General features: G+C 46.5%; 1 protein-coding gene across 1 annotated transcript in view; it reads left to right on the forward strand.

The window, feature by feature from the left end:
- DIAPH2 (diaphanous related formin 2) overlaps positions 1 to 27,408 on the forward strand; it is a 490,290-nt gene that overhangs the window by 218,332 nt on the left and 244,550 nt on the right. The window contains exons 11-12 of the mRNA XM_083160814.1: positions 15,811 to 15,921; positions 24,324 to 24,442. Of these exons, the coding sequence (XP_083016940.1) occupies positions 15,811 to 15,921; positions 24,324 to 24,442 (230 nt within the window). The remainder of the gene's footprint in view (positions 1 to 15,810; positions 15,922 to 24,323; positions 24,443 to 27,408) is intronic.

A 27,408-nucleotide genomic window follows, 5' to 3' on the forward strand; every position in this document is an offset into this window, starting at 1 on the left:
ACACACACCTTTTCCTGGCTGAGTATTATGGCTTATTTATGCCACGACAGGTGTGATGGAGTCATTGGACGAATGCACCGACCCCTGCACCCTTGGATCACTCACAATCACTTGTGAATGCTAAATCCGTGTTCACCATAACTGCGTTCCCTGGTATAGCAGGCACAAATCACTTCGGAAGACTAATCCAGGTCATACAGTCGCACGTAGTCCCTTATTACATGCGTCACTTGTGAATATTATAAGTTGTATTCACAAGAGCCCTGATTAATTTGACAGCAATTTGCAATTTTCCCTTCACTGTGTCACTTGCAGTAGATCGGTCATCGTCGCTAATTGACCATCAGATTCATAAGAATCATAAGCTTTGCCCCGCACCCTCTCTGCACCCGCTCTGCCAGAGACAAGGCAAGTACCTTTCCACCATTGTAAGACCATTATTATCATTACACGGCCAAATGTCTCCCGACCAATGACCGTATTCTCGGACATTTTACCATGGAACATATTTCTACACAGTGTGGAATCGTTAAAAGCCCTTCTATTATTAGCTTCCCAACTGCTGTAGCTCTGTTTTACTGTTGTGGAGAACTTTATCTAACTGCCTTTGCCTCTGAAATTGGTTGTTAACACAGCTAACGACGGTTTTGTTAGAATTTTACAAATGGCCACCTTTGCCGAGGGACATTAACCACTGGCAATGGCTGTATTCCTGAAGATTATTGCCTTTGTGTTCAGCCACTTACTGCTTGCGTTATTTAATAGCACATGTGCCGGGTTAAAAATGTTTTAAATTGTGCACAATATCTGCTGCAAATAAGTTGCCGGACGCTTAACTACTTCACTGCTCCTAGCGCAACTGTTCGTGCGCTCAACAAGACTTCTGAAGAGGATCTTCAGATACTCATTCCATATAAGCATGAATGGCAGGATGACTAGACAGAATCCACCATTACTAACTGTGCCAGAATCCTACTTACAAAATAACACGATTCTTGCAAAAATGTGCACGCTCTGCTGAACGCCTCTGGAGGAAATCTCACTCTCTGGCAGACTTCCTCCATTTCAAGTTTATTCTCTCCTCCTACAGCGCTGCTCTCTCCTCTGCCAAACAATCTTTCTTCAAATCTCTCATCTCTTCCCATTCCTCCAATCCCCGACATCTCTTTGAAACTTTCAACACTCTACTTCGCCCTGCACCACCCCTCCTCCCTTCATCCCTCACTGCCACTGACTTTGCCTCCTCCTTCCTCTCTAAAATTGAGATAATCCGTTATGATATCTCCTCCCATACCCCCTCTGCTGCCCACCCACCCCAATCATCCTCCCCTCCCAACTACCCCACTCTGTCATCCTTCTGCCCTACTACAGCTGAGGAAGTCTGCTCCCTCATCTCATCCTCTCCCCCCTCTACCTGTCCCTTGGACCCTCTCCCCTCCCGTATCCTCAGTTCCCTCTCCGTCACTGGCTGCTCCCACCTTGCTCACCTCTTTAACCTATCTCTTTCTACTGGCATCTTTCCCTCACCCTTCAAACATGCTCTGGTCTCTCCTATTCTTAAAAAAACAAACCTGGACTTTTTTTCTTCCACAAGCTACCGCCCTATCTCTCTTCTCCCATTTGCCTCTAAAATACTAGAACGGCTGGTTTACAGGCGTCTCCCCAGCTACTTGTCTGACCACTCCATCCTTGATCCCCTTTAATCTGGCTTTCGCCCACTTCATTCCACTGAGACTGCCCTAGTGAAAGTCACCAATGACCTGCTGTCAGCTAAATCCAAGGGTCACTTCTCCCTGCTTATCCTTTTGGACCTATCTGCTGCCTTTGACACTGTGGATCACCCTCTCCTCCTCCACACACTCCAAAACATTGGCCTCTCTGGCACAGTCTTCAACTGGTTTTCCTCTTACCTCTCCAACCGTTCCTTCTCAGTCTCTGCCTCTGGCTCCACCTCACCACCTTCCATCCTTCCTGTCGGGGTCCCTCAGGGTTCTGTCCTTGGCCCCCTTCTGTTCTCTCTGTACACCTCCTCTCTGGGTGCACTCATTAACTCCTTTGGCCTCCAATATCACCTCTATGCGGATGACACCCAAATCTACCTCTCCTCTCCTGATCTGTCCCCCACTGTTTTCTCTCAGGTTTCTGACTGCCTCTCTGCCATCTCCACCTGGATGTCTGAGCGATTTCTGAAGCTGAATATGGACAAAACCAAACTCATTATCTTTCCCCCACCCAGAGCTATGCCCCCTACTAATATCACTGTTAACAACACCATCATCTCCCCCGTTCCCCAACTCCGCTTCCTGGGTGTCACTCTTGACTCCTCCCTCTCCTTTGCACCCCACATCCAAGCCCTGGCCCATTCTTGCCGGTTCCAGTTACGCAACATTGCTCGCATCAGGCCCTTTCTCTCACAGAGTGCAACTAAGCTGATCATCCACTCATTGGTCATCTCACGGCTCGACTACTGCAATGTTCTCCTCACCGGCCTCGCTCAATCCCAACTGGCTCCTCTTCAATCTGTCCTCAATGCTGCAGCCAGGCTTATCTTCCTCTCCCGCCGCTCTAATTCAGCCACTCCCCTTCAACAAAATCTGCACTGGCTTCCATTCCCCTACAGAATCCTCTTCAAACACCTCACACTCACATACAGGGCCATCTCTAATTCCATTGCTCCATATATCTCTAACCTCATCTTCATTCATACACCCTCCCGCCCTCTATGGTCGGCTGACGACTGTCGTCTCTCCTCCACCCTGATCACTACATAACATGCTAGAGTACAGGACTTTGCCCGTGCTGCACCCCTTCAGTGGAACGCACTCCCTCGCTCCATTAGACTCTCCCCGGCCTTGCAAAGCTTCAAACGGGCACTGAAACCTCACCTATTCATCAAAGCATACCCTTCCACTGCATAAACCAGCTGGTTCTCCGACCCCTTGCCTGTTTACATCCTGCTATCTAACCACCACCCACTTGCTTGCACCTCTTGTAATCTGTCTGTCTCCCCTTCCTACTAGATTGTAAGCTCCTCCGAGTAGGGCCCTCTTCCCTCCTGTTGTCAAAGCCCTCTTCTCTTCACATGTCACTCACAGCTCTCCTTTACTCCAACACTCAGTGACCATCTTCATACTCATCTCCATCATTGGCCTCAAGCCTCTAGTTGTATGTTGATTGGGTCCTCACTACTTACATTTAAGCTGTAATGTGTATTGAACTGTGGCGCTCTTTATTTGTACTGTATTCTTGTTATTTATTCAATGTTATGCCAAGCTTTGTCTCCCTGTATTGTTCCTTTGTACGGCGCTGCGAAACACTTGTGGCGCCTTATGAATAAAATTATAATAATAATACTGTCTGGATGCCTAGCCAGAATCTAATGTTAATAATTACAAAAGCATCCCAATGGCTGGATGACTAGTGGGAACCTAGTGTTACTAATTGTACCCAATGGTTTGATGCCTAAACATAATGTAATGTTACTAATTGCACCAGGTTCCCAATGGCTGGATGACTAACCAGGATCTAGTGTTACTCTTTGCACCAGGATCCCAATGGGTGGATGACTAGCCACAATCTAATGTTACTAATTGCACGAGGATCCCAATGGCCGGATGACTAGCTGGAACCTAGTGTTACTAATTGCACCAGAATCCCAATGGTTGGATTACTAGCTGTAACCTAGTATTACGAATTGCACCTTGATCCACCTACCTGGATGCCTAGCCAGAATCTAGTGTTAATAATTGCACCAGGATCCCAATGGTTGGATGATTAGCTTGAACCTAGTGTTACTAATTGCACCAGGATCCCAATGGTTGGATGCCTATCCTGAATCTAGTGTCACTAATTGCACAAGGAACTCAATGGCTGGATGCGTAGCCAAATGCCAACATTACTAACCGTGACAGAATTCCATTGGCTGGATGCCTAGCTGTAATCCAACATTACTAACTGTGCCAGAATCCTACTGCCTGGATGCCTAGCCAGAATCTAATATTACTAATTGAATCAGGATCCCAGTGGTTGGATGCCTAGCTGTAATCTAGTGTTACTAACTGTGCCAAGATTTACTGTATTAACGGCAATACACCAAACCTGTTTCCGTGCACCTAGAAAAGATGGTGATGAATCTCAGCGGCTGAATCATCCTGAAGATACAGAAATCTGATCATACGACAGACCTCAATGTGTGACCACTGTACCCACAACCCCGACATCTTACACCTGATGTGGGGACAGTATGACTGATACGAGGCGCAGTCTATTGGCTGTGAGGGGAGAGTGGCGGTCTACCGGCTCTGGCCAGGCGGGGAATTATAATGAGATAGACAATGAACATGTGAGAGGACTTTTTGCTTTACCTAAGTAACCACAAGCCTCCATTGTAACATAAAGGTGCACAGGACAAATAGCGATGCTGTGTTGCAATATATCTGAAATATTCTATTTATATTCTGATATCTACAGTATTTGGTATAAAAACCTTTCCCACAGCATGAAATGGGACAATAACCTTCCCACCTCTGTGGTCATGACCTTTAGGAAGAAATCCACTTAAAGTACCGGTCCATTAACCAGTGTCCCCGGCTCTAACCGTGAATGATTGCAGCTCGGACACAATGGTAATGGAGCTACTTAACTTTGCTGCGATTAATTCACATATATCATGGTGATTCTAATAAAAGTATAATCTCAGTAACGGTCGCTGCTCAGCAGACTCCCTGATGCAGAGAAAGGAAAGATTTGTCCATCTGACATTCTACCCAGCGATTGTCTATAGCCTCAGTCTGTAGCGTAACAAAACAGCGTCACCTAGAATTTAAATAGCTGTTTCCCTTGATGGTGAAGAGCGATGGTTTATACCACGGGGCCTGAAACACGGCATTCCTGTTAATAGCGTACGCTGAGATTCCACATGCCGTACGGTCTAGACCTCCGTGCATTACTGTCCCCATCATAATATTATATGTGGGATTTATTTTATTTATTATTAAACAGAATAACATCTGGTTCCTAGATATGAACTTAGACAAGTAGAATTAGTCTAGACGGTAAAGACTGAATGTCACGTGTAGAATATACCCCTTTTACACCGCCGCAAAAACCCGGGTAATCTAAGGGATGTTGGCTCTTTCAGTGGTTACCAATTGGTCACCAAAGATTTCCTTGTACTAGGGCTAACCATGCATCAACGGACTTGTTCAAGAAAGCAAATGTTTTGTCCTAGTCCTGTTCCTTTATGCAGCGTTTCTTGGACAGTTAGTCTTCCTTCTCAACAGTACTGGTACATAATTAGTACCTAGCTTGTGCACAGGTGTACTCATTACTAACTGTCACATTCCCCAGACTCCCTAGCTGGTGCACATCTGTAGTCATTACTAACTGTCACATTCCCCAGACCCCCTAGCTGGTGCACGGGTGTAGTCATTACTAACTGTCACATTCCCCAGACCACCTAGCTGGTGCACAGCTGTAGTCATTACTAACTGTCACATGTTCAAACCTGCTGAATTCATTCCTACTATAGATCCACAGGTTGCCTGATTCACATGAACTGTTGGTACATCTTGAGGACAGGTTTGACCACCCCTGGTATAGATAATCTCTACTTTTATGGTAGCTTAAATTTGTTGAAATTGTCATCTGACTAGACCATTGGGTCCCCACCTCGGTCCTCAAATACCCCAAACAGTTAGATTTTGGGGTCTCCCAGGCAGTGCACAGGTGTACTCATTATTCACTGATTCATTTTAAGCGATCCACAAGTGGAGCTAATTATTTCACTTGCAATTCTATGTGGAGAGCTAGAAAACGATACCCATCGGGGGGTACTTGAGGACCGAGGACTTTGCAGCCAGTTCAATGGGGACCAGAGTTGCCCATTATCTCCTTGGTTTAAGAGTCACTGAATCTCCATGCACGGTCATTTTTGTCCCCGGTAAGGCATTGGCAAACGCAGGATTTTCAGAAGGGGGTTTCTAGAGGGGCGGAGCAAAGCACGGAGATGGACACTTAGGTGACCCAGTATATGCCGGGTCAGTTAAAGTATTATAGATAGACCAAATGTATATAAATAATAATAATATTAAAATAATACACACACACATATACATACATAACAGCAGTGTAGACCCCTGGGCATAGCAATGTATTGGGGCCCCTACTGATCCTCCAGCGGTAAGGGTGGGGGAAGCTTTGATGTCCCACGGGTGGTAGGGGATATTATATCAACCGCTCAGCATGTAGGGCCTGGATCAGTAATTTCCACTAATTACCCCTTTACTGCACAGATGGTGGGAGATGGGTGGTAGAAGGGGGCATTGGGCTGAAAGATGAAAGGGTCCTAATACATAACTTCCAGCGTGGTAGAGGATGTTTAATATGCAGAGGAGGGATGTATAGTGGAGTGGGCTTATTATTCATAATTTTCTGGTGGGAGGACAGCTCGCTTGACTGCAGATATCTCCAGTTCCTGGAAAAAGATTTCTTAGATTTTAATGGAATTAAAAACGAGAGAATCCCACCTACCAAATGATATTGGGGACTAGGGGATCAGAATTCAGGAGGCAGAGCAATCTGCCAATGAGTATATAAAACTACATACAGGTGTGTGGAGCTGAAACAGTAAATCTCTAGTTCTGGGAACAGAAGAGACAAGCTACTAGTGTCCATCAAAGGGGGAGAGTCCCAGCTTTTGGAATATACCCTCAGAAAAACTCTAAGTCGGACAGAACCTGAAATATCTGACTGGGAAAAGCAATTAACAGGCTTGGATGTGGACTACTGTTTTGAAGTCCGATATCTCCGGTTCCCAAGGGCCGATTTTTAAAATTCTTGTACCCATGGAAAGAGGAGACCCTTAGCTTTCAGCCTAGTGCCCTTAGACTCCTGGGGGGCGGGGGTTTCTGGGTACTCAGAAACACCCCCCCCCCCCCTGCGTGCGCTACTGTAAGGAGCGGTGTAATCTTCCCCAAAGATTGGCATGTGACTGTAGTCGGGCATGCAAGAACTCACCCATTAAGGCACTGCTTTATTCAAGTAATAAACTTATAAAAAGCCGCAAAATCAAGGAGAGCGAGCACTTCCCATAAGTGTGTTGTGCTGCTTGGTCCTCTGGAAATGATCTGGGAAAGAGAATTGCACACACGTATTTATTTAAGCTGCACATGTTGGCAGAGGGGTAAAAGTCAAGTCTTAGAATCACTTGTAGAATGAGATAATGATTGAGTAGCTGACTCTTCCCTCAAAGGTTAAGGCCGTCTGACAGACGCTTTTGTAATCTTTACAAGGCAATATGAAAAGCGGTGTTTAAGTGATAGAGGGACGGGATCCTGTGATTATATTTGCTTTATTTTGAGGTGAAGGTGATGATACAAGGGCAAGCCAGGCTCTGCCGCAATACCAAGGGAACCCGGCTAAGATGCGATTCTTGTGAATTAACATTATTTCTGTAGCGTTACTGTAACACTAGAAAGTATTGTATATACAGTACTGCATATAGCACAGAATCATTTGTGTTCTAGAAGTCCACAAGAGACCATTATTACGCAGCCCTAGAAAGTAGCTGTAGGGTTTAATATAAGGAATTAGTTTTAATTTTCAATCCAAATGGCAAAATACCCTATCTATCTATCTATCTATCTCTATCTATCTATCTATCTATCTATCTATCTATCTATCTATCTATCTATCTACCGAACCCCTCCATCTGTTCTCATCCGTTCCTACTTATCATATTTTTTTTCGTTCGTCCACCATCCTCCTTTTAGTCTGGTAACTCTTATGAGTAGGGTCCTCCTTCCTCACGTACTCACCCTACCTCTTTACCTCACCAGCGCTCCTGCCCTGTTCTTCCCTTCCTCTACTTCATCTTCAGTCTCCTTGACAATTTCGACACCTACTTCAGAACTGATGCTGATTTTAGTTCTACCAGCTATACCCTATTTATGCTGTATTTTATCAAAACACCCTGTACGTTACCTTGTAATTAGTGTTTTTTTTGTTTGCTATGTACGGCGCTGCGGACACATTGTGGCGCCTTATAAATAAACAATCTACTACTACCTATCTACCTATCTTTGTATCCTATCTATCTATCTCTCTATCTCTCTATATAAGAAAGAGCTGCCCATTACTTATAGATGCAATGCACAGGTTATTTTTCCATTCCTTGCACCCCTTATTAATTTATCCGCGTGCAAATTCGCACCCGTCAGCAGGACTTTTTCCTACTTCCGCACAAGTACCAGAATATTTCAAGCCAATTATTATGTAAATGACCTTTCTCTCTCCAGTGGGTACAAAGTAACTGGTTTTAAAAGACAAACACTGGCAAGAAGGTTCAAGAAATGACCTTTACTAAGACTGCTCAAGCTCATTGGTGGGAAAAGTAACAACAAGGCTCCTGTGTTCGATGGAAATGTGCCGTCCCCTGGTAATATACAAACACAAACCATTAAGCCAGGACTTCTGCTGGCAAAAGACAATTTGAGCCTATGGCCCCTGTAGTCTTTGTAAATCGGATATTGGACACGGAGTTGGGCTTGTTCTGTCCTGTCCGCGAGCTGTTGGAAGACGCAGCTTGATCCAGCAGATGATACGGAGATGACGCGCTTACAGTATATTACGGGTCCGAGCCTAAAAATAATCTTCATACGATTACATGATTTTCTGACATCTTGTTCACCAATAAAAATAGGAAAGAGCCATTAAAATTATTTTTAGCTATAATAAAAAAAAAAAAAAAAAATAGTTGCCTTTGTGATTTTGTACAAGCCGGCCGGGCATCCCGGCACTTTTACCACCGCCAAAATATGAATTAGTGTCAACCTAATGATTGTGTCGACTTTCCAACTCTGTCTACCTATTTCAGGTGCCTACCTAAGCCCTGTCGACCTTCAGTGGTCATCCGAAATAGGGTCGACCTAGCGAGCGATACCGCTGCAAATAACGGTCACAGTATCCAGGCCACCAGCAGGTCACATGTTCCAGACCAGCCAGCAGGAGCCCAGCGAGAGCTCACTACCCGTCACAGCTGCCAGAGTACAATGCAGCGTATACAGAAGAGAATATTATTGCGCTTCCACAGATGTCGGGTTTATAATAGCACAATCCTTTTTTATATGTATAATATAATGTGTTCAAGTCAGAGGAGACCCGTCGGGGCCACGGCATCCATTATTGCTCGGTCATGCAGAGTTCAGTTCATTTTGTTCAGTTAAATAAGCTGCACTTAAAATTTACTGTAAAAATGTTCTTGTTAATAATACTTATACGATTTATTTGTTTTAATTTGCTGTTTTCGTTCCTTTCATGTTAGAGTAGCGGGAATCTAATACTTTGCTATTGTATGAAACAAGACTTCAAACAAAGAGAAAAAAGAGCTTTGTCTGATATTCAATGTATTCATCTGTAGACCTTAGTTGTTACCATTGGGAATGATGTGATCTCCAAATCACTTGGTAGTTCCTGCACCCAAGTGCATAGTTACCTCCCCTCCTGCATTCTGCAGGAGACTCCCTGACATAGCAGCAATCTCCCTCATTAGTCTAGCAATCTCCCTCATGTCACCTATCCCACATTACACTGTTACATCATAGTTACCTACCCTCCTGCATTCTGCAGGAGACTCCCTGACATAGCAGCAATCTCCCTATCTCCCTCATTAGTCTAGTAATCTCCCTCATGTCACCTAGCCCACATTACACTGTTACATCATAGTTACCTCCCCTCCTGCATTCTGCAGGAGACTCCCTGACATAGCAGCAATCTCCCTATCTCCCTCATTAGTCTAGTAATCTCCCTCATGTCACCTAGCCCACATTACACTGTTACATAATAGTTACCTCCCCTCCTGCATTCTGCAGGAGACTTCCTGACATAGCAGCAATCTCCCTCTCTCCCTCATTAGTCTAGCAATCTCCCTCATGTCACCTAGCCCACATTATACTGTTACATCATAGTTACCTCCCCTCCTGCATTCTGCAGGAGACTTCCTGACATAGAAGCAATCTCCCTCTCTCCCTCATTAGTCTAGCAATCTCCCTCATGTCACCTAGCCCACATTACACTGTTACATCATAGTTACCTCCCCTCCTGCATTCTGCAGGAGACTCCCTGACATAGCAGCAATCTCCCTCTCTCCCTCATTAGTCTAGCAATCTCCCTCATGTCACCTATCCCACATTACACTGTTACATCATAGTTACCTACCCTCCTGCATTCTGCAGGAGACTCCCTGACATAGCAGCAATCTCCCTATCTCCCTCATTAGTCTAGTAATCTCCCTCATGTCACCTAGCCCACATTACACTGTTACATCATAGTTACCTCCCCTCCTGCATTCTGCAGGAGACTCCCTGACATAGCAGCAATCTCCCTATCTCCCTCATTAGTCTAGTAATCTCCCTCATGTCACCTAGCCCACATTACACTGTTACATAATAGTTACCTCCCCTCCTGCATTCTGCAGGAGACTTCCTGACATAGCAGCAATCTCCCTCTCTCCCTCATTAGTCTAGCAATCTCCCTCATGTCACCTAGCCCACATTATACTGTTACATCATAGTTACCTCCCCTCCTGCATTCTGCAGGAGACTTCCTGACATAGAAGCAATCTCCCTCTCTCCCTCATTAGTCTAGCAATCTCCCTCATGTCACCTAGCCCACATTACACTGTTACATCATAGTTACCTCCCCTCCTGCATTCTGCAGGAGACTCCCTGACATAGCAGCAATCTCCCTCTCTCCCTCATTAGTCTAGCAATCTCCCTCATGTCACCTAGCCCACATTATACTGTTACATCATAGTTACCTCCCCTCCTGCATTCTGCAGGAGACTTCCTGACATAGAAGCAATCTCCCTCTCTCCCTCATTAGTCTAGCAATCTCCCTCATGTCACCTAGCCCACATTACACTGTTACATCATAGTTACCTCCCCTCCTGCATTCTGCAGGAGACTCCCTGACATAGAAGCAATCTCCCTCTCTCCCTCATTAGTCTAGCAATCTCCCTCATGTCACCTAGCCCACATTATACTGTTACATCATAGTTACCTCCCTTCCTGCATTCTGCAGTAGACTTCCTGACATAGAAGCAATCTCCCTCTCTCCCTCATTAGTCTAGCAATCTCCCTCATGTCACCTAGCCCACATTACACTGTTACATCATAGTTACCTCCCCTCCTGCATTCTGCAGGAGACTCCCTGACATAGCAGCAATCTCCCTCTCTCCCTGATTAGTCTAACAATCTCCCTCATGTCACCTAGCCCATATTACACTGTTACATCATAGTTACCTCCCCTCCTGCATTCTGCAGGAGACTTCCTGACATAGAAGCAATCTCCCTCATAAGTCTAGCAATCTCCCTCATGTCACCTAGCCCACATTACACTGTTAAATCATAGTTACCTCCCCTCCTGCATTCTGCAGGAGACTCCCTGACATAGCAGCAATCTCCCTCTCTCCCTCATTAGTCTAGCAATCTCCCTCATGTCACCTAGCCCACATTACACTGTTAAATCATAGTTACCTCCCCTCCTGCATTCTGCAGGAGACTCCCTGACATAGCAGCAATCTCCCTCTCACCCTCATTAGTCTAGCAATCTCCCTCATTTCACCTAGCCCACATTACACTGTTACATCATAGTTACCTCCCCTCCTGCATTCTGCAGGAGACTTCCTGACATAGAAGCAATCTCCCTCATAAGTCTAGCAATCTCCCTCATGTCACCTAGCCCACATTACACTGTTAAATCATAGTTACCTCCCCTCCTGCATTCTGCAGGAGACTTCCTGACATAGAAGCAATCTCCCTCTCTCCCTCATTAGTCTAGCAATCTCCCTCATTTCACCTAGCCCACATTACACTGTTACATCATAGTTACCTCCCCACCTACATTCTGCAGGAGACTCCCTGACATAGCAGCAATCTCCCGCTCTCCCTCATTAGTCTAGCAATCTCCCTCATGTCACCTAGCCCACATTACACTGTTACATCATAGTTACCTCCCCTCCTGCATTCTGCAGGAGACTTCCTGACATAGAAGCAATCTCCCTCTCTCCCTCATTAGTCTAGCATTCTCCCTCATGTCACCTAGCCCACATTATACTGTTACATCATAGTTACCTCCCCTCCTGCATTCTGCAGGAGACTTCCTGACATAGAAGCAATCTCCCTCTCTCCCTCATTAGTCTAGCAATCTCCCTCATGTCACCTAGCCCACATTACACTGTTACATCATAGTTACCTCCCCTCCTGCATTCTGCAGGAGACTCCCTGACATAGAAGCAATCTCCCTCTCTCCCTCATTAGTCTAGCAATCTCCCTCATGTCACCTAGCCCACATTACACTGTTACATCATAGTTACCTCCCTTCCTGCATTCTGCAGGAGACTTCCTGACATAGAAGCAATCTCCCTCTCTCCCTCATTAGTCTAGCAATCTCCCTCATGTCACCTAGCCCACATTACACTGTTACATCATAGTTACCTCCCCTCCTGCATTCTGCAGGAGACTCCCTGACATAGCAGCAATCTCCCTCTCTCCCTGATTAGTCTAACAATCTCCCTCATGTCACCTAGCCCATATTACACTGTTACATCATAGTTACCTCCCCTCCTGCATTCTGCAGGAGACTTCCTGACATAGAAGCAATCTCCCTCATAAGTCTAGCAATCTCCCTCATGTCACCTAGCCCACATTACACTGTTAAATCATAGTTACCTCCCCTCCTGCATTCTGCAGGAGACTCCCTGACATAGCAGCAATCTCCCTCTCTCCCTCATTAGTCTAGCAATCTCCCTCATGTCACCTAGCCCACATTACACTGTTAAATCATAGTTACCTCCCCTCCTGCATTCTGCAGGAGACTCCCTGACATAGCAGCAATCTCCCTCTCACCCTCATTAGTCTAGCAATCTCCCTCATTTCACCTAGCCCACATTACACTGTTACATCATAGTTACCTCCCCTCCTGCATTCTGCAGGAGACTTCCTGACATAGAAGCAATCTCCCTCATAAGTCTAGCAATCTCCCTCATGTCACCTAGCCCACATTACACTGTTAAATCATAGTTACCTCCCCTCCTGCATTCTGCAGGAGACTTCCTGACATAGAAGCAATCTCCCTCTCTCCCTCATTAGTCTAGCAATCTCCCTCATTTCACCTAGCCCACATTACACTGTTACATCATAGTTACCTCCCCACCTACATTCTGCAGGAGACTCCCTGACATAGCAGCAATCTCCCGCTCTCCCTCATTAGTCTAGCAATCTCCCTCATGTCACCTAGCCCACATTACACTGTTACATCATAGTTACCTCCCCTCCTGCATTCTGCAGGAGACTCCCTGAAATAGCAGCAATCTCCCTCTCTCCCTCATTAGTCTAGCAATCTCCCTCATTTCACCTAGCCCACATTACACTGTTACATTTTTGGGTAAAAATGGAATGAGCGATACAGTTACATTGAATCATCAGTATCATTTCCCAGCACTTTAGCAAGTACAGTATCTCTTACTAACTGCTTTGGGGCTCATCTACATTTGGATATAAGTCATTTTGAAAGATTCCCCTTAGATGTAGTACACACTAACAATTGTAGGTGCCACGTTCACAATCTCTTTTCACAATCTCTCCATATATGGAACTAGACACGCCCTTTGGGTGGAGCATGACACGCCCCCTCAATGTACAAAATTAAATTACCAACTATAATCTCCCTGAAACTAGTTTTCAAAAGTAGGCAAGTATGCCCAAGTGGTGTTCCCCGAGTAACCATGCTCCATTGTTCTTGCTCCCTGAGGGTCAGTGTGTCCCATTTCTCTCTCCCTGAGGGTCAGTGTGTTCCATCTCTCCCTCCCGGAGGGTCAGTGTGTCCCATCTCTCCCTCCCGGATGGTCAGTGTGTCCCGGCTGTCACTCCCGGAGGGCAGTGGCGTGCGGTGGGGTGAGGCAGGTGAGGCACAGCCTTTCCTGTCATACTAGCGCATATGCCGGCGTTTTGAATTGATAAAGTATGTCAAAAATACAAATAATTTATTTTAAAAAATCTTTTTTTTTATTATTCTAATCATTTTTATAGTCAAAACGCTGGAGTAAAGTCTATGGCAGGTGAGGCAGTGCCTCACCTGGCTACATTTTCTGCACATCTCTTATCAAAACTCAGTGAATCTCCAGCAATACACACTGCTGCCCATGTGTATAATGCTGGTATGTACCGCATGGCTCATATATTGTGTGCATATCTGGCTCTGGTACTTGCCAGGGACTCTTGAGCCATTTACCTCACCGCACGTCCATGCCGGAGGGCCAGTGTGCCCCGGTTTTACAACCGTCAGGGTCAGTGTGCCCCGGTTCTACAACCGTCAGGGTCAGTGTGCCCCATTTTTCCCTCCTAAGAGGGTCAGTGTACCCAGGTCCTCCCTCCCGGAGGTCAGTGTGCACCGGTTCTCCCTCGTAAGAGGGTTATTCTGCCATGGCTCTCCCTCCCGTAGGGTTAGTGTGTGTCGGCTCTCCCTCCCTGAGGGTAAGTGTGCCCCAGCTCTCCCTCCCTGAGGGTCAGTGTGCCCCAGCTCTCCCTCCCGGAGAGTCAGTGTGCCCCGGATATCCCTCCCGGAGAGTCAGTGTGCCCCGGTTCTCCAACCATTAGGGTCAGTGTGCCCCGGTTCTCCAGCCGTCAGGGTCAGTGTGCCCCGGTTCTCCCTTCCGGAGGGTCAGTGTGCCCCGGTTTTCCCTCCCGGAGGGTCATTGTGCCTCATTTTTCCCTCCTAAGAGGGTCAGTGTACCCAGGTCCTCCCTCCCGGAGCTCAGTGTGCACCGTTTCTCCCTCATAAGAGGGTTATTGTGCCACGGTTCTCCCTCCCATAGGGTCAGTGTGTGCCGGCTCTCCCTCCCGGAGGGTCAGTGTGCCCTCGTTCTTCCACCGTCAGTGTGCCCCGGTTCTGACTCCCGGAGGATCAGTGTGCCCCGGTTCTGACTCCCGGAGGATCATTGTGCCCCGGTTCTGACTCCCAGAGGATCAGTGTGCCCCGGTTCTGACTCCCGGAGGATCAGTGTGCCCCGGTTCTGACTCCCGGAGGATCAGTGTGCCCCGGTTCTGACTCCCAGAGGATCAGTGTGCCCCGGTTCTGACTCCCAGAGGATCAGTGTGCCCCGGTTCTGACTCCCGGAGGATCAGTGTGCCCCGGTTCTGACTCCCGGAGGATCAGTGTGCCCTGGTTCTGACTCCCGGAGGATCAGTGTGCCCCGGTTCTGACTCCCGGAGGGTCAGTGTGCCCCGGTTTTCCCTCCCGGAGAGTCAGTGTGCCCCGGTTCTCTCTCCCGGAGGGTCAGTGTGCCCCGGTTCTCCCTTTCGGAGGGTCAGTGTGCCCCGGTTCTCCCTCCCGGAGGGTCTGTCTGCAATGGTTTTGGTTCCCTAGAGAGCGATTGTACCATTTCCCTCCCTGGGAATATTTGGTCCTTTAAAAATTAATGGATTTTTGTTCCAACATAAAATGATGACCTGAATATTGTTGTGCACATATTCCTACATACACAGTGCATAGTACAAGATAATTACATTTTGGGATCCAAACATACTCTGTGGTAACTTCAATGGCCAGTCTGGGCATCTGGCAATGAAGATAACTGAGCACAAGGAGTTCTCTAGGCAAAATTAATAAAATCTCCTGTTTTTGTAAAAAAAAACAATTACAATATATTCTGTTCTTAGTCTACAGTATACCTGAACTGTGTTTCCATGTGTGTTCTACTGACCGGTTCCAATGTCTACACGTGTGTGACCGTATTTGTCCTTCTGTTTTTAGGTCGCCTGTATGCAGTTTATAAATGCCCTGCTCACCTCACCGGACGATCTGGATTTCAGGATACATCTGAGGAATGAATTCTTGAGGTGCGGATTGAAGAACATATTACCTGTAAGTAAAGGTTTCAGCGCACAGAATGCCTCCAATACTGTACCGGATCAGTGACCTACTGTATCAATGCGTAGGGATGAATGACCCCTATGTTGTGAGGAGGTTAGCATTGCTTTGCACCTGAGTGTTTTAGATTGATTTTGCCAACTGCATCTTAGGTTTATTGTTGTAGATGTGGCGATTGCAGATCAGTAATCTAAAGCTACAAGCGTATCTTAAAGTGATTTTGTTACTGTTGCTATGACGATATGCTGTCCAGTAGAGTGCGTCAAAATAAGAGCTAATTCAGTGTACGATACATGGGGAGAACTGTGGTCCAAAATGGGGCCGCTGGGTGGTACGGTCTGCTCTTCTCCACCATCAACTGCATCATTATGCCCCACCCCTGAAGTGCAGAATCTTCTTTGTACAGCGGGGGTGGACCCATGATGATGCAATTCATCACAAGCCTAGTCATTGGGCACCACATTTTAGTTGGAAGACTGTTGTGGATGAGGTTGGTCTACAGTCATGTTAGGTGCTCTAACAGATTTTTTTTGGGGGGGGGGGGTTTAGTTAGATGATGATTGTTACATAAAGGGAAATAAATATTTACTGTAGGTTGGAGAATTTAAGAAGAAGTCATTCACAGATCACTATTCATTTATAGATCATTCCCGTGATCACAACAATTATTTACCGGGATTGTCAAACAGGGCACCACCTGCCGGAGAGTTACAATACTGCAGTATATTTCCTACAAGTCCTTGATCTAACGTCAATGTTAGAAACACAATCATGCGATTCCATGATTTATACCATCGTTTGCATTTAATGTAATAGTTTCCTTTAATCATGAGTACGGAACCGAGGCTCATTTCAGCTCCAAGAATACCTCCTGAGAAGCCTAATCACCAGACAGCAGAAGGCACAATTGCACAAATACAACCATACTGAGTAATAGCTGAGATGTGGCCCCTCTCATTTCTGGGCCCCATAGCAGCTGCACTTCCTGCACCTATGGTAGCTACACCCCTGTATATAACACATGTAACTGTGACAGGGAAGGTGGCCCCTCTCATCTCTGGGCCCCATAGCAGCTGCACTCCCTGCACCTATGGTAGCTACACCCCTGTATATAACACATGTAACTGTGACAGGGAAGGTGGCCCCTCTCATCTCTGGGCCCCATAGCAGCTGCACTCCCTGCACCTATGGTAGTTTTACCCTGTATATAACACATGTAACTGTGACAGGGAAGGTGGCCCCTCTCAGCTCTGGGCCCCATAGCAGCTGCACCCCCTGCACCTATGGTAGCTACACCCCTGTATATAACACATGTAACTGTGACAGGGAAGGTGGCCCCTCTCAGCTCTGGGCCCCATAGCAGCTGCACTCCCTGCACCTATGGTAGTTTTACCCTGTATATAACACATGTAACTGTGACAGGGAAGGTGGCCCCTCTCAGCTCTGGGCCCCATAGCAGCTGCACCCCCTGCACCTATGGTAGCTACACCCCTGTATATAACACATGTAACTGTGACAGGGAAGGTGGCCCCTCTCATCTCTGGGCCCCATAGCAGCTGCACTCCCTGCACCTATGGTAGCTACACCCCTGTATATAACACATGTAACTGTGACAGGGAAGGTGGCCCCTCTCATCTCTGGGCCCCATAGCAGCTGCACTCCCTGCACCTATGGTAGTTTTACCCTGTATATAACACATGTAACTGTGACAGGGAAGGTGGCCCCTCTCAGCTCTGGGCCCCATAGCAGCTGCACCCCCTGCACCTATGGTAGCTACACCCCTGTATATAACACATGTAACTGTGACAGGGAAGGTGGCCCCTCTCAGCTCTGGGCCCCATAGCAGCTGCACTCCCTGCACCTATGGTAGCTACACCCCTGTATATAACACATGTAACTGTGACAGGGAAGGTGGCCCCTCTCAGCTCTGGTCCCCATAGCAGCTGCACTCCCTGCACCTATGGTAGCTACACCCTGTATATAACACATGTAACTGTGACAGGGAAGGTGGCCCCCCTGCAGCTCTGGGCCCCATAGCAGCTGCACCCCCTGCACCTATGGTAGCTAAACCCCTGTATATAACACATGTAACTGTGACAGGGAAGGTGGCCCCTCTCAGCTCTGGGCCCCATAGCAGCTGCACTCCCTGCACCTATGGTAGCTACACCCCTGTATATAACACATGTAACTGTGACAGGGAAGGTGGCCCCTCTCAGCTCTGGCCCCATAGCAGCTGCACTCCCTGCACCTATGGCAGCTACACACTGTATATAACACATGTAACTGTGACAGGGAAGGTGGCCCCTCTCAGCTCTGGGCCCCATAGCAGCTGCACCCCCTGCACCTAAGGTAACTACACCCCTGTATATAACACATGTAACTGTGACAGGGAAGGTGGCCCCTCTAATCTCTGGTCACCATAGCAGCTGCACTCCCTGCACCTATGGTAGCTACACCCTGTATATAACACATGTAACAGTAACAGGGAAGGTGGCCCCTCTCAGCTCTGGGCCCCATAGCAGCTGCACTCCCTGCACCTATGGTACTGTAGTTATGCCCCTTGTTAATGAGACTGAAGAATATAGTTAGAACTATTTATATGATTTTTCCAGCACCCCCTCCCCCTCCCCCACACCACCACACCACAAGTCCCAGCATTTTACCAACTGAATCTGCGGAATGAGTCAGTGTCGCTTCCCCAGTCTGCAGTCAGTGTTTAAAGCCCCTTTGCAGATGCTCAAACATTTAATTTCCACCCGTCGCCTTGCACTAAATGAAGTCAGCTTTGAAGAAATATTAAAATAGCCGTCTCCTCCTAATGTAATTCTTTCGGTGGAGCCACCGCTCGGGGGAGAGATGAAAGCTCATCCAAGCACATACGTGACGAGGACAGTTAGCAGCCGCAGGTCAGATCCCAGCTGAGATCTTCATGGCAGCCTCTCGGAGTTCACCGCACATTTCCCCTGAAACATTTATTGTTTTACCAGTGTGTGTGGCGCAGACAATTTAAATGGCGTTAACCATAAAATGCTCTGTTTCCTTAATTGAATAACTTGGGGACATATTTATGCCTAATGTGTTCTGTGTCATATACGTTTTTGCTTCTGTCTAATGGCGTGTGTGCGCTTCCCTCTGAACACTTAAGTTGCTCGTGGTTGGCGTGTCCCAAAACACAGCATTCCCCCGGTAAATGGCGGCAATAAGCGCAGACAAATCTCCCTCGCCCCCCTTTTAATACTGTTGTTGCTGCTGAACTACAGTTATTAGTAAGCTCTGGATTTATCCTGTGCGATCTCTGTATTGTACTTATCACATGAATTATAATACAGGTCGAGTATCCCGTATCCGAATATCCGTTATCCGAATTATTCCGAAATACGGACATTCCAGAAAGTGAAAAAAAAAAATTTTTTTGCTAAAAACTGGGGACATATGTAACAGCATCACTGGGGACATGATATGTAACTGGCACTATATATGTGCAAGACAATGATTGCTTGGCATTCAAATTCAGTGCTGAGATAGTACACACATTTTGTTTCACGTTTTGAAACCTTATTTTTTGAACAATTAAAATATGTTTGTGTGTATTTTATGTGGTAATAAAATATATTTGTGTGTATATTATGTGTTTATACAGCATAAATGCAAGATACTTCAAAATACATCATTGAAATATTAAAATATTCCGAAATACGGAATAATCCGTTATCCAAAATTCTCCTGGTCCCGAGCATTTTGGATACGGGATACTCAACCTGTAACCGCTTTTCATTTTCAAACCGATTCTCCAGTTACAATGGTTTAAAGGGCAACGTTTCCTGAAATGAATAAACTGCTGCTTCGAGGCCCAATTTAAGGTTGCTACTCCGATCCGAATAGGCTCCCCCTGGCTGAAGGTTGGGGTTTGCGCATGTGCGAATATGCAAACCCCTGGAGCAGACACCCACGGCGAGTTACAGACTCGCTGGGGCATTTGCTCACGGATGGGCTGGTAGTGGGCGGAAGCAGGGGACAACCCAGGGTGGGCTTTTTTCCCACCGCAAGGGTGGGCCTGGGTGGGCCTCCCCCCCCCCCTAAGGGTGGGCCTTTTTCTCCAAGGGTTGGCCTATTCCCCCCCCCCCCCCCCCCCCTGATGGGCGGTTTTTCCCCAGTGTAGGCTTTTTTCCAATTGTCAACCTTGTGCATTTTGACATTTTGGGGTTGACCTAGACATTGATCAGGGCCGAAACTAGGTGTTTTGGCGCCCGGGGCAGCAGCCTTTTGTTCCCCCCCCCCCCCCCCCAAAAAAAAAAAAAAAACACACCAAATTACTGCCTTGGGGACAGGCAGTGGGGTCCAGGGACTGGAGAAGGTTAACTCTTGCTCCTAGTGCTGCCGGGCGGTGGACGGGAAGCAGATTTTGAAAAGACTTGCCCGACGCTGATTGGCTGAATTTAGCCAATCAGCGTCGGGCAAGTCTTTTCAAAATAATCAGCGCTTCCCGCCGCCAGGCAAATAGCGAGCGGCTGTGTATGTGAAAGCTGCCGCTTCACCAGTCCCCGAACCCCCGCTGCCAACATACCTGTGTGCAGCCAGCGGGGATAGGCTGAACGCAGCCAATCAGCGTCCGGCAAGTCTTTTCAAAACCTGCTTCCCGCCCACCGCCCGGCAGCACTAGGGGCCGGAGTTAACCCACCAGTCCCTGCAGTAGCGCAAGCAGGGGGGGTTCCGAGTACCCAGAAACCCCGCCAGAAGTTTTAGGGCCCTATTCTGAAAGCTGAGGGTCCCCTCTTTCCATGGGTACAAGAATTTTTAAAATCGGCCCTTGGGAACCGGAGATATCTGACTTCAAAGCTGTGGTCCCCATCCAAGCCTGTTAATTGCTCTTCCCAGTCAGATCTTTCCGGTTTTGTCTGACTTAGAGTTTTTCTGAGGGTATATTCCAAAAGCTGGGACTGTCCCCCTTTGATGGACACTAGTAGCTTGTCTCTACTGTTCCCAGAACCAGAGAGATCAGCCTTCCAGCAGCTGGTTACTGCTCCAGCTCCACACACCTGGTATGTAGTTTTATATACTCATTGGCAGATTGCTCTGCCTCCTGAACTCTCATCCCCTCGTCCCCAGTACCATTTAGTACCATTAAAATCTAAGAAATCTATTTCCGGGAACTGGAGATATTTGCAGTCAGGCAAGCTGTCCTCCCACCAGAAAATTATGAATAATAAGCACTCCACTATACACCCCTCCTCTGTGTATTAAACATCCTCTACCACCCTGGAAGTTATGTATCAGGGCCCCTTCATTCAGCCCAATGCCCCCTTCTCCCACCCCATCTCCCACCATCTGTGCAGTAAAGGGGTAATTAGTGGAATTTACTGATCCAGGCCCTACATGCTGAGCAGTTGATATAATACCCCCTACCATCTGGGGGACATCAAAGCTTCCCCCACCCCTACCGCTGGAGGATCGGTAGGGGCCCCAATACATTGCTATGCCCAGGGGCCTACACTGCTGTTGATGCCCCTGTATGTATGTATGTATGTATATATATATATATATATATATATATATATTAGTTTTTATTATTATTATTTATATACATTTGGTCTATCTATAATACTTTTACTGACCTGGCATATACTGGGACCACGCTGCCGGGACCTCACACTAGCGCCCCCTCCAGCGCCCGGTGCGCGTGACCACCTAGCCCCCCCCCCCCCCCTAGTTACGGCCCTGCATTGATGAACTAGACCTTGTCAATCTAATATACAGTACAGGTACCACACCCCTACAAAGTCATGTCTGGTTGCTTTGAGCAGAGATGCATTTGTAGGCATGACATTCATCTCTCGCTGGGCAACACTTGTAGTACTGGATAATGCGGCACAGAAAAAATACCCCTTTAGTCGGCCGGTTCTGGGCTGCCCTGTGACGGAACCTGAGCAGGTGGTCCACGTGCAAAAATATCATTGTGGCCCTTGACTCCAACCCAGGGTTGCCGACTTTAAATTCTCCTCTCCGGGAGAAGCCTGTGACGTCATTACGCCCCACCCCCATTATGGGAAATAGTCTAAATCACTGATCTCCATGGAGGGGGCGGGGCTAAAATGACAAGAGTGTGTCATTTTAGCTCCGCCCCCTCCTCTGAGACCCGCGGATTGCGGCATTTAAATGCCGCGATCGGGGGGCTCAGTGGGGGTCCCCCTGATTCCGGGAGGGTTGCCCACCCTTCCGGGGTGCCGGGAGGGGGACCCGATTTTTCAGGAGACTCCCGGTAATTCTGGGAGGGTCGGCAACCCTGCTCCAACCCAAGTTCACAATATGCAGCACAGCTGTGGTTGGCAGCAGTTGGGCCCCTTAGTCCTCAGGGGGCCCGGTGCAATGCAGCTGCTGCAACAATGGTAGTTTTGCCTCTGCTAACACTCAAGGGGCATTATTCAATTGAGTCTTCTCAGCCCATTACCAAGAAGCCCCCGGCAGCCAAGCGGTTAATTCCCTGATACCCCATCCATTTTTTATGAACGGTATTACAATGTTCAATCAATTGCAAAATTCTACCAACGTTGCAGAAAAGTTGGTGCCTACAGTAATATCCCTGGTATTAACGTGTAAATAATTGAACCACATTTTGAAACCACTGTCAAGCGTCAATAATGCGGGATCCATTGTTCCTCGCTGTAATTGACAGCTGAATAGCAGCGTATGTAAACAATATGCAAAAGACGGAATCCAGCAGCAATTCTGCCCTCGCCTGGGTTTGTCGGGATGGAAATAGCGATTCGCTCATAACAAAGTGTTTAATTACTACGCGTGATAAAAGGAGTCCGGAAAGCTGCAAACGGCAGCAAAAAAATAGAGGCGATGATATAAAGATTGTTTAAGTTATTCTTGTGATACACACACAAATATTTGAGACACAATGTTTTATAAATATGCTGTATTATTCATATGCAATTAAGCTTAAGTGCAAGTATAATGTACGATAGTAACAAGTCTCTATTATTATAAGTAGCAGCGGAAATCTTTCAGCATTTATGGATGATGCTACATCTAACACAGGGCTGGGCAACACCGGCCCTCCAGATGTTAATGAACTACACATCCCAGGATGCTTTGCATTAGTTTTGCTATGTGGCCATGCTGAAACTGATGCAAGGCATGCTGGGATGTGTAGTTCATCAACATCTGGAGGGCCGGTGTTGCCCAGCCCTGATCTAATATAAAGTCTATGGGGGGGGGGGGGTATTCAATCTTGGGTCACGAATGTCGGTACATCCCGACAGCCGTGACCCTGGCACGTTTTTGTTGTGCTCGACCGCAAATCGCCAGGCTGGATTCAATGTCCCGTCTGCTGATCTGCGAAAAGGGGGCGTGTCTGCGCAAGCGGCCCTGGATTGTCGAGATCCGGCCGTGATTGCGACAGTTCACGGCTGTTCTCGGCAAAACGGGAAAGACCGCATTGGACAGGTGCCTGCCACTATTTTACCTGTCGCAAATAGCGGCGGGATTGAATACCCCCCCCCCCCCCCTATAGATTTGAGAAAAAGGCAAAAAAAATATTTCAGTGTCTGGGCGGCTGAAAGTCAACACATAGGTCGGCAATCAGTAGGTGAACACTGCTTGACGTACATATGGTTAATGCTGTTAAAAGGTCAGCACAAGCAACGGGAAGATGGACTATGGTTTTTTGTGGATTTCTTTTTCAGTTTTTCTTATGTTCTCACCGATGTGAATAGGAACGGTACATTAGTCGCGGTGTGAGTCCGCTGGCTGAAAGCATGGCGAGTGAAGAGGTACATTATTTGGGAGGCCACTCACTCAGGTGTTTACATTAAGACCAATAAAAGTGAAAAATTCATATCAACTTTTTCCCCCGGTGCCACTTATCCCCCCCGGTGCCGCCTTTTTCACCCCCGGTGCTGCCTTTTTTCCCCCTGGTGCCGCCTTTTTCCCCCCGGTGCTGCCTTTTTTCCCCCGGTGCTGCCTTTTTCCCCCCCTGTGCCGCCTTTTTTCCTCCATGCTACTTTGTTCCCCTGTGCCGCCTTTTCCCCCCCGTGCAGCATTTATCTATTATGACCTTGTGCATATTGACCCTTTTTATGGGGTTTGACCTAGATATTGTCAACCTTTTTTTCATGATACAGTAGATATTGTTAACCAATTTTTTTCATGTTCCAAAAAAAACTGCATCACTGTTTACTCCGTAGCATCGGGCACTTTGGAAGTAGCGGAGCAATGGCGACTTAATATTACAGAATGTAAAGTATACAGAAAGTTATTTGTAAAGACAGCGAGTTTTATACCGTAGATTGAGGCTAACGAAATGATGAGTATTATTCAGTCTCCTTTCTTCGGTCTTTGTACTGTTACTGATGCAAAGTTTAATTTTTTTTCCCCTCTCTTGAAATTTCCAGCATCTAAAGGATAAAGAAAATGAGGAGCTTGATATTCAGTTAAAAGTCTTTGACGAGAACAGGGAAGACGACCTCCTAGAACTCTCTCACCGCCTCAGGGACATCCGCGCAGAGATGGAATATCCTTCTCATAACAGTATAAGTGTACGGTATATTTGTTTTGTGATCTGCGCTCTCTTGGAACTAATAGGTCATGTTTCCAAGGTTCATCGGGGGAAGCGCCGTTATAAGCAGTCGGTTGAGTATTCGCACTGTTGGAGACGTCCTCGGTGCACCATAGTAGTTACTGTAATAGCCGTTCTACAAGAACGAGAAAAGGAAAAGTTCAGAGTGCGCCTATATTTCCACAATACAAATAATGTGTAATCTTCCAGTAAACACAAGATAAAATTCAATATATGATAAAACGTAAAACAATTTTTAATGAATGTGTCTTCCAAAAGATGTTGTTCACCCAACGCATTTCGTCAATACTGTAGCTTGACTTCATCAGGGGCATTGAAAGCAGATTGGTACAGAACAAGTTAACACAAAGGGCGGTATTCAATGAGCCAGAATCGCCAAGTTTTATGGCGATTCTGTGTTTTTTTCGTGTCTGACGGTGATTTTTGGAGCTCCTAATGCGAATCACCCTATTCAATGACCTATAATCGCCGATAAGGACCGGTGAATGAAGCACCAATCGCCAAATGTTATTCTCTACAAATCGCCGTTTTTAGTCTATAGGATTTTGCATGGGGAATCGACGGTAGTCGAGGGGAATCGCCAAAAGTGTATTCAATGAGAAGTTGGCGATTCCTTTTTCTTGTTACATATCGCCGTTCCTCACCGAGTGTCCCTCGTCATCTTTTTCTGGTGAACTTTTATAGGAACATGTCAAATAATTGGTTTTAAGTGTTCTATTTAACTGTGCAAGTGTAATGTATTATTATTTGCTGCCCTTGTGTGATGTGATGGTCGTAGAAGTGCTATACAAATATATATTTAATTTTTTGAGGTATTTTTTTTTTCTCCCACAAAGCACTGTTCTTACCCATGGTGCACCTCACTTACCCATGATTCTCCTCCCCACCTCACTCCTTCGTTTGGCCTTTGTGCAGATTACCCAGATTTTGCCGTCTGCTGTATTGGAAGCGTTTATTCAGGGTAATTTGCATTTTTCTTGCATTTCACTGCAATTTTTTAAACACTGATGACATTAATGAAGCTGTTTAGGGAAACGCAGGGTTGGCTGAGAATCGCCGTTAGGGCCGGCGATTCTCAGCCACGTTGAATAGGGTGACTCGGCGACTCCCCACGAATCCCCATGCATGGCGATTGGCAGCAAAAAACCGGCGATTGGCTGGCGAATGAAAAAACTGAATCGCTGTGACCAACGATTCAGCTCATTGAATACCGCCCAAAGCATTTGGAATCCTGGAATCCACATCCGGTTTAGCACCTCTATATCTGATTTATTCCTGGTGCCTTTTGTTCTGATGTTTGGGGCCAATAATTCCCTTTCAATCAATTGACCTTTGATTAGGAGAACATAGAACAGCCACTAAATGATATTTAATTGTTTCAACTGATCATCAGTGATTTTGTTCTGTTCATCATATGGGAACACTCGCCAGGCATTCCATCTAAATCGATTGCTTTGTGTGAACTTGTTCTGTACTAATCTGCCTTCAATGCCCCTGATAAAGTCAAGCTATTGACGAAACGCGTTGGTCCATCAACATCTTTTGGAAGACACATTTAATATAAAAAATTACGTTTTGTCATATATTGAATTTTATCTTGTGTTTACTGGAAGATTACACATTATTTGTATTGTGGAAATATAGGCGCACTCTGAACTTTTCATTTTCTCATCTCTACACACCTGAGTCCCGTCTAACAGGGGATCCCTCAGAGGTGCTGCCTTAAGTCTGTTGAAGCGCGGTTGGGGTACTCTATCTGATATATATATATATATATATATATATATATATATATTCTTCTCTTCCCCTTTACCTTCTCCCTTGTTTTACCAGCCTTATTGAGTAGAAAATCTTCCACAATTGGCTTTTGAAGTCATCCAGCCCTAAATATGTGCATGTCTATACCCTTATTTTTATTTACACCCTTAAGCCACATTTGCTGTGTCCCCCCACACCCGTGTCTCCATCTCTGTAAGGTTCTGTGACCCACATGTACTTAATCACTGAGACTTCTGAGGTTCTGATTCTCAGTCAGAGTGTGCATTGGCGTCAACCTGCGCCATAATGCAATTTGCCCTATAAGATCTTGTACATCCATTCAGTCGAAATTGCAAGTACTGTGCCGCCCATTTTTAGCACCCCCAGCACAATATAATACTTATTGGTGTGTGAGTGTTTTGCCAAAGGTCAAATCATCGAAATTTGCGCCAGCCACATGACAGCTGCAGTTTGACTCTCACTTGTCGTGATGACTGCGTCAGTTGTACACCATTAATGCGTTTGTGTAAGTTCCACTTCCACGATGTTAGGGTAAATCCCATGCACCCCACTCTTTGGGTATTACCCCATCTCCCCACTGCTGCCCCCTGCCACCTATGTGACAGTCAGTCCCTGCGCAAAAAAAAAACCTAGTGCTGCCAATTATCTCCTATGTGCAATCACAGGCTGATATGTAATGGAGAGAAGAATCCATATACATTGCATCCTGTCCGTGCCAACAGGATGAGATGATAAATACGGATGAAGGTATACTCATGGCAATCTATCCAACGACATTACATTGTGTTAGCATCTGAGCCGCTCGGTGAGGAAGGGAGATAGGAAGTACAGCTATGGCCTTATCCACTTTAACTTAATGAAGGAAGAGCCAAGATCTATCGAGTCTCTGGATGTAGACGAGAGCAGGACAGGTAATCCTAGGAATAAATTTAGCATTGATCTAACGGTGAGGAGACCTTAAGGGGGACGGAACACTTCTATTTAATGCGATTTGGAGGAGGCTGTAGAGTATTTATTTATTTACAGTTTCTTATGCAGCGCCGCATATTCCGTTGCGCTTTACATTTGGAGGTAACATGAAATAAAAAAAAATAAGATTTTACCAACTGGCAAAAAGTGGG

This window comes from Crinia signifera, chromosome 9 (genome assembly GCF_055691185.1).
Source record: "Crinia signifera chromosome 9, ASM5569118v1, whole genome shotgun sequence".
Lineage (NCBI taxonomy): Eukaryota > Metazoa > Chordata > Amphibia > Anura > Myobatrachidae > Crinia > Crinia signifera.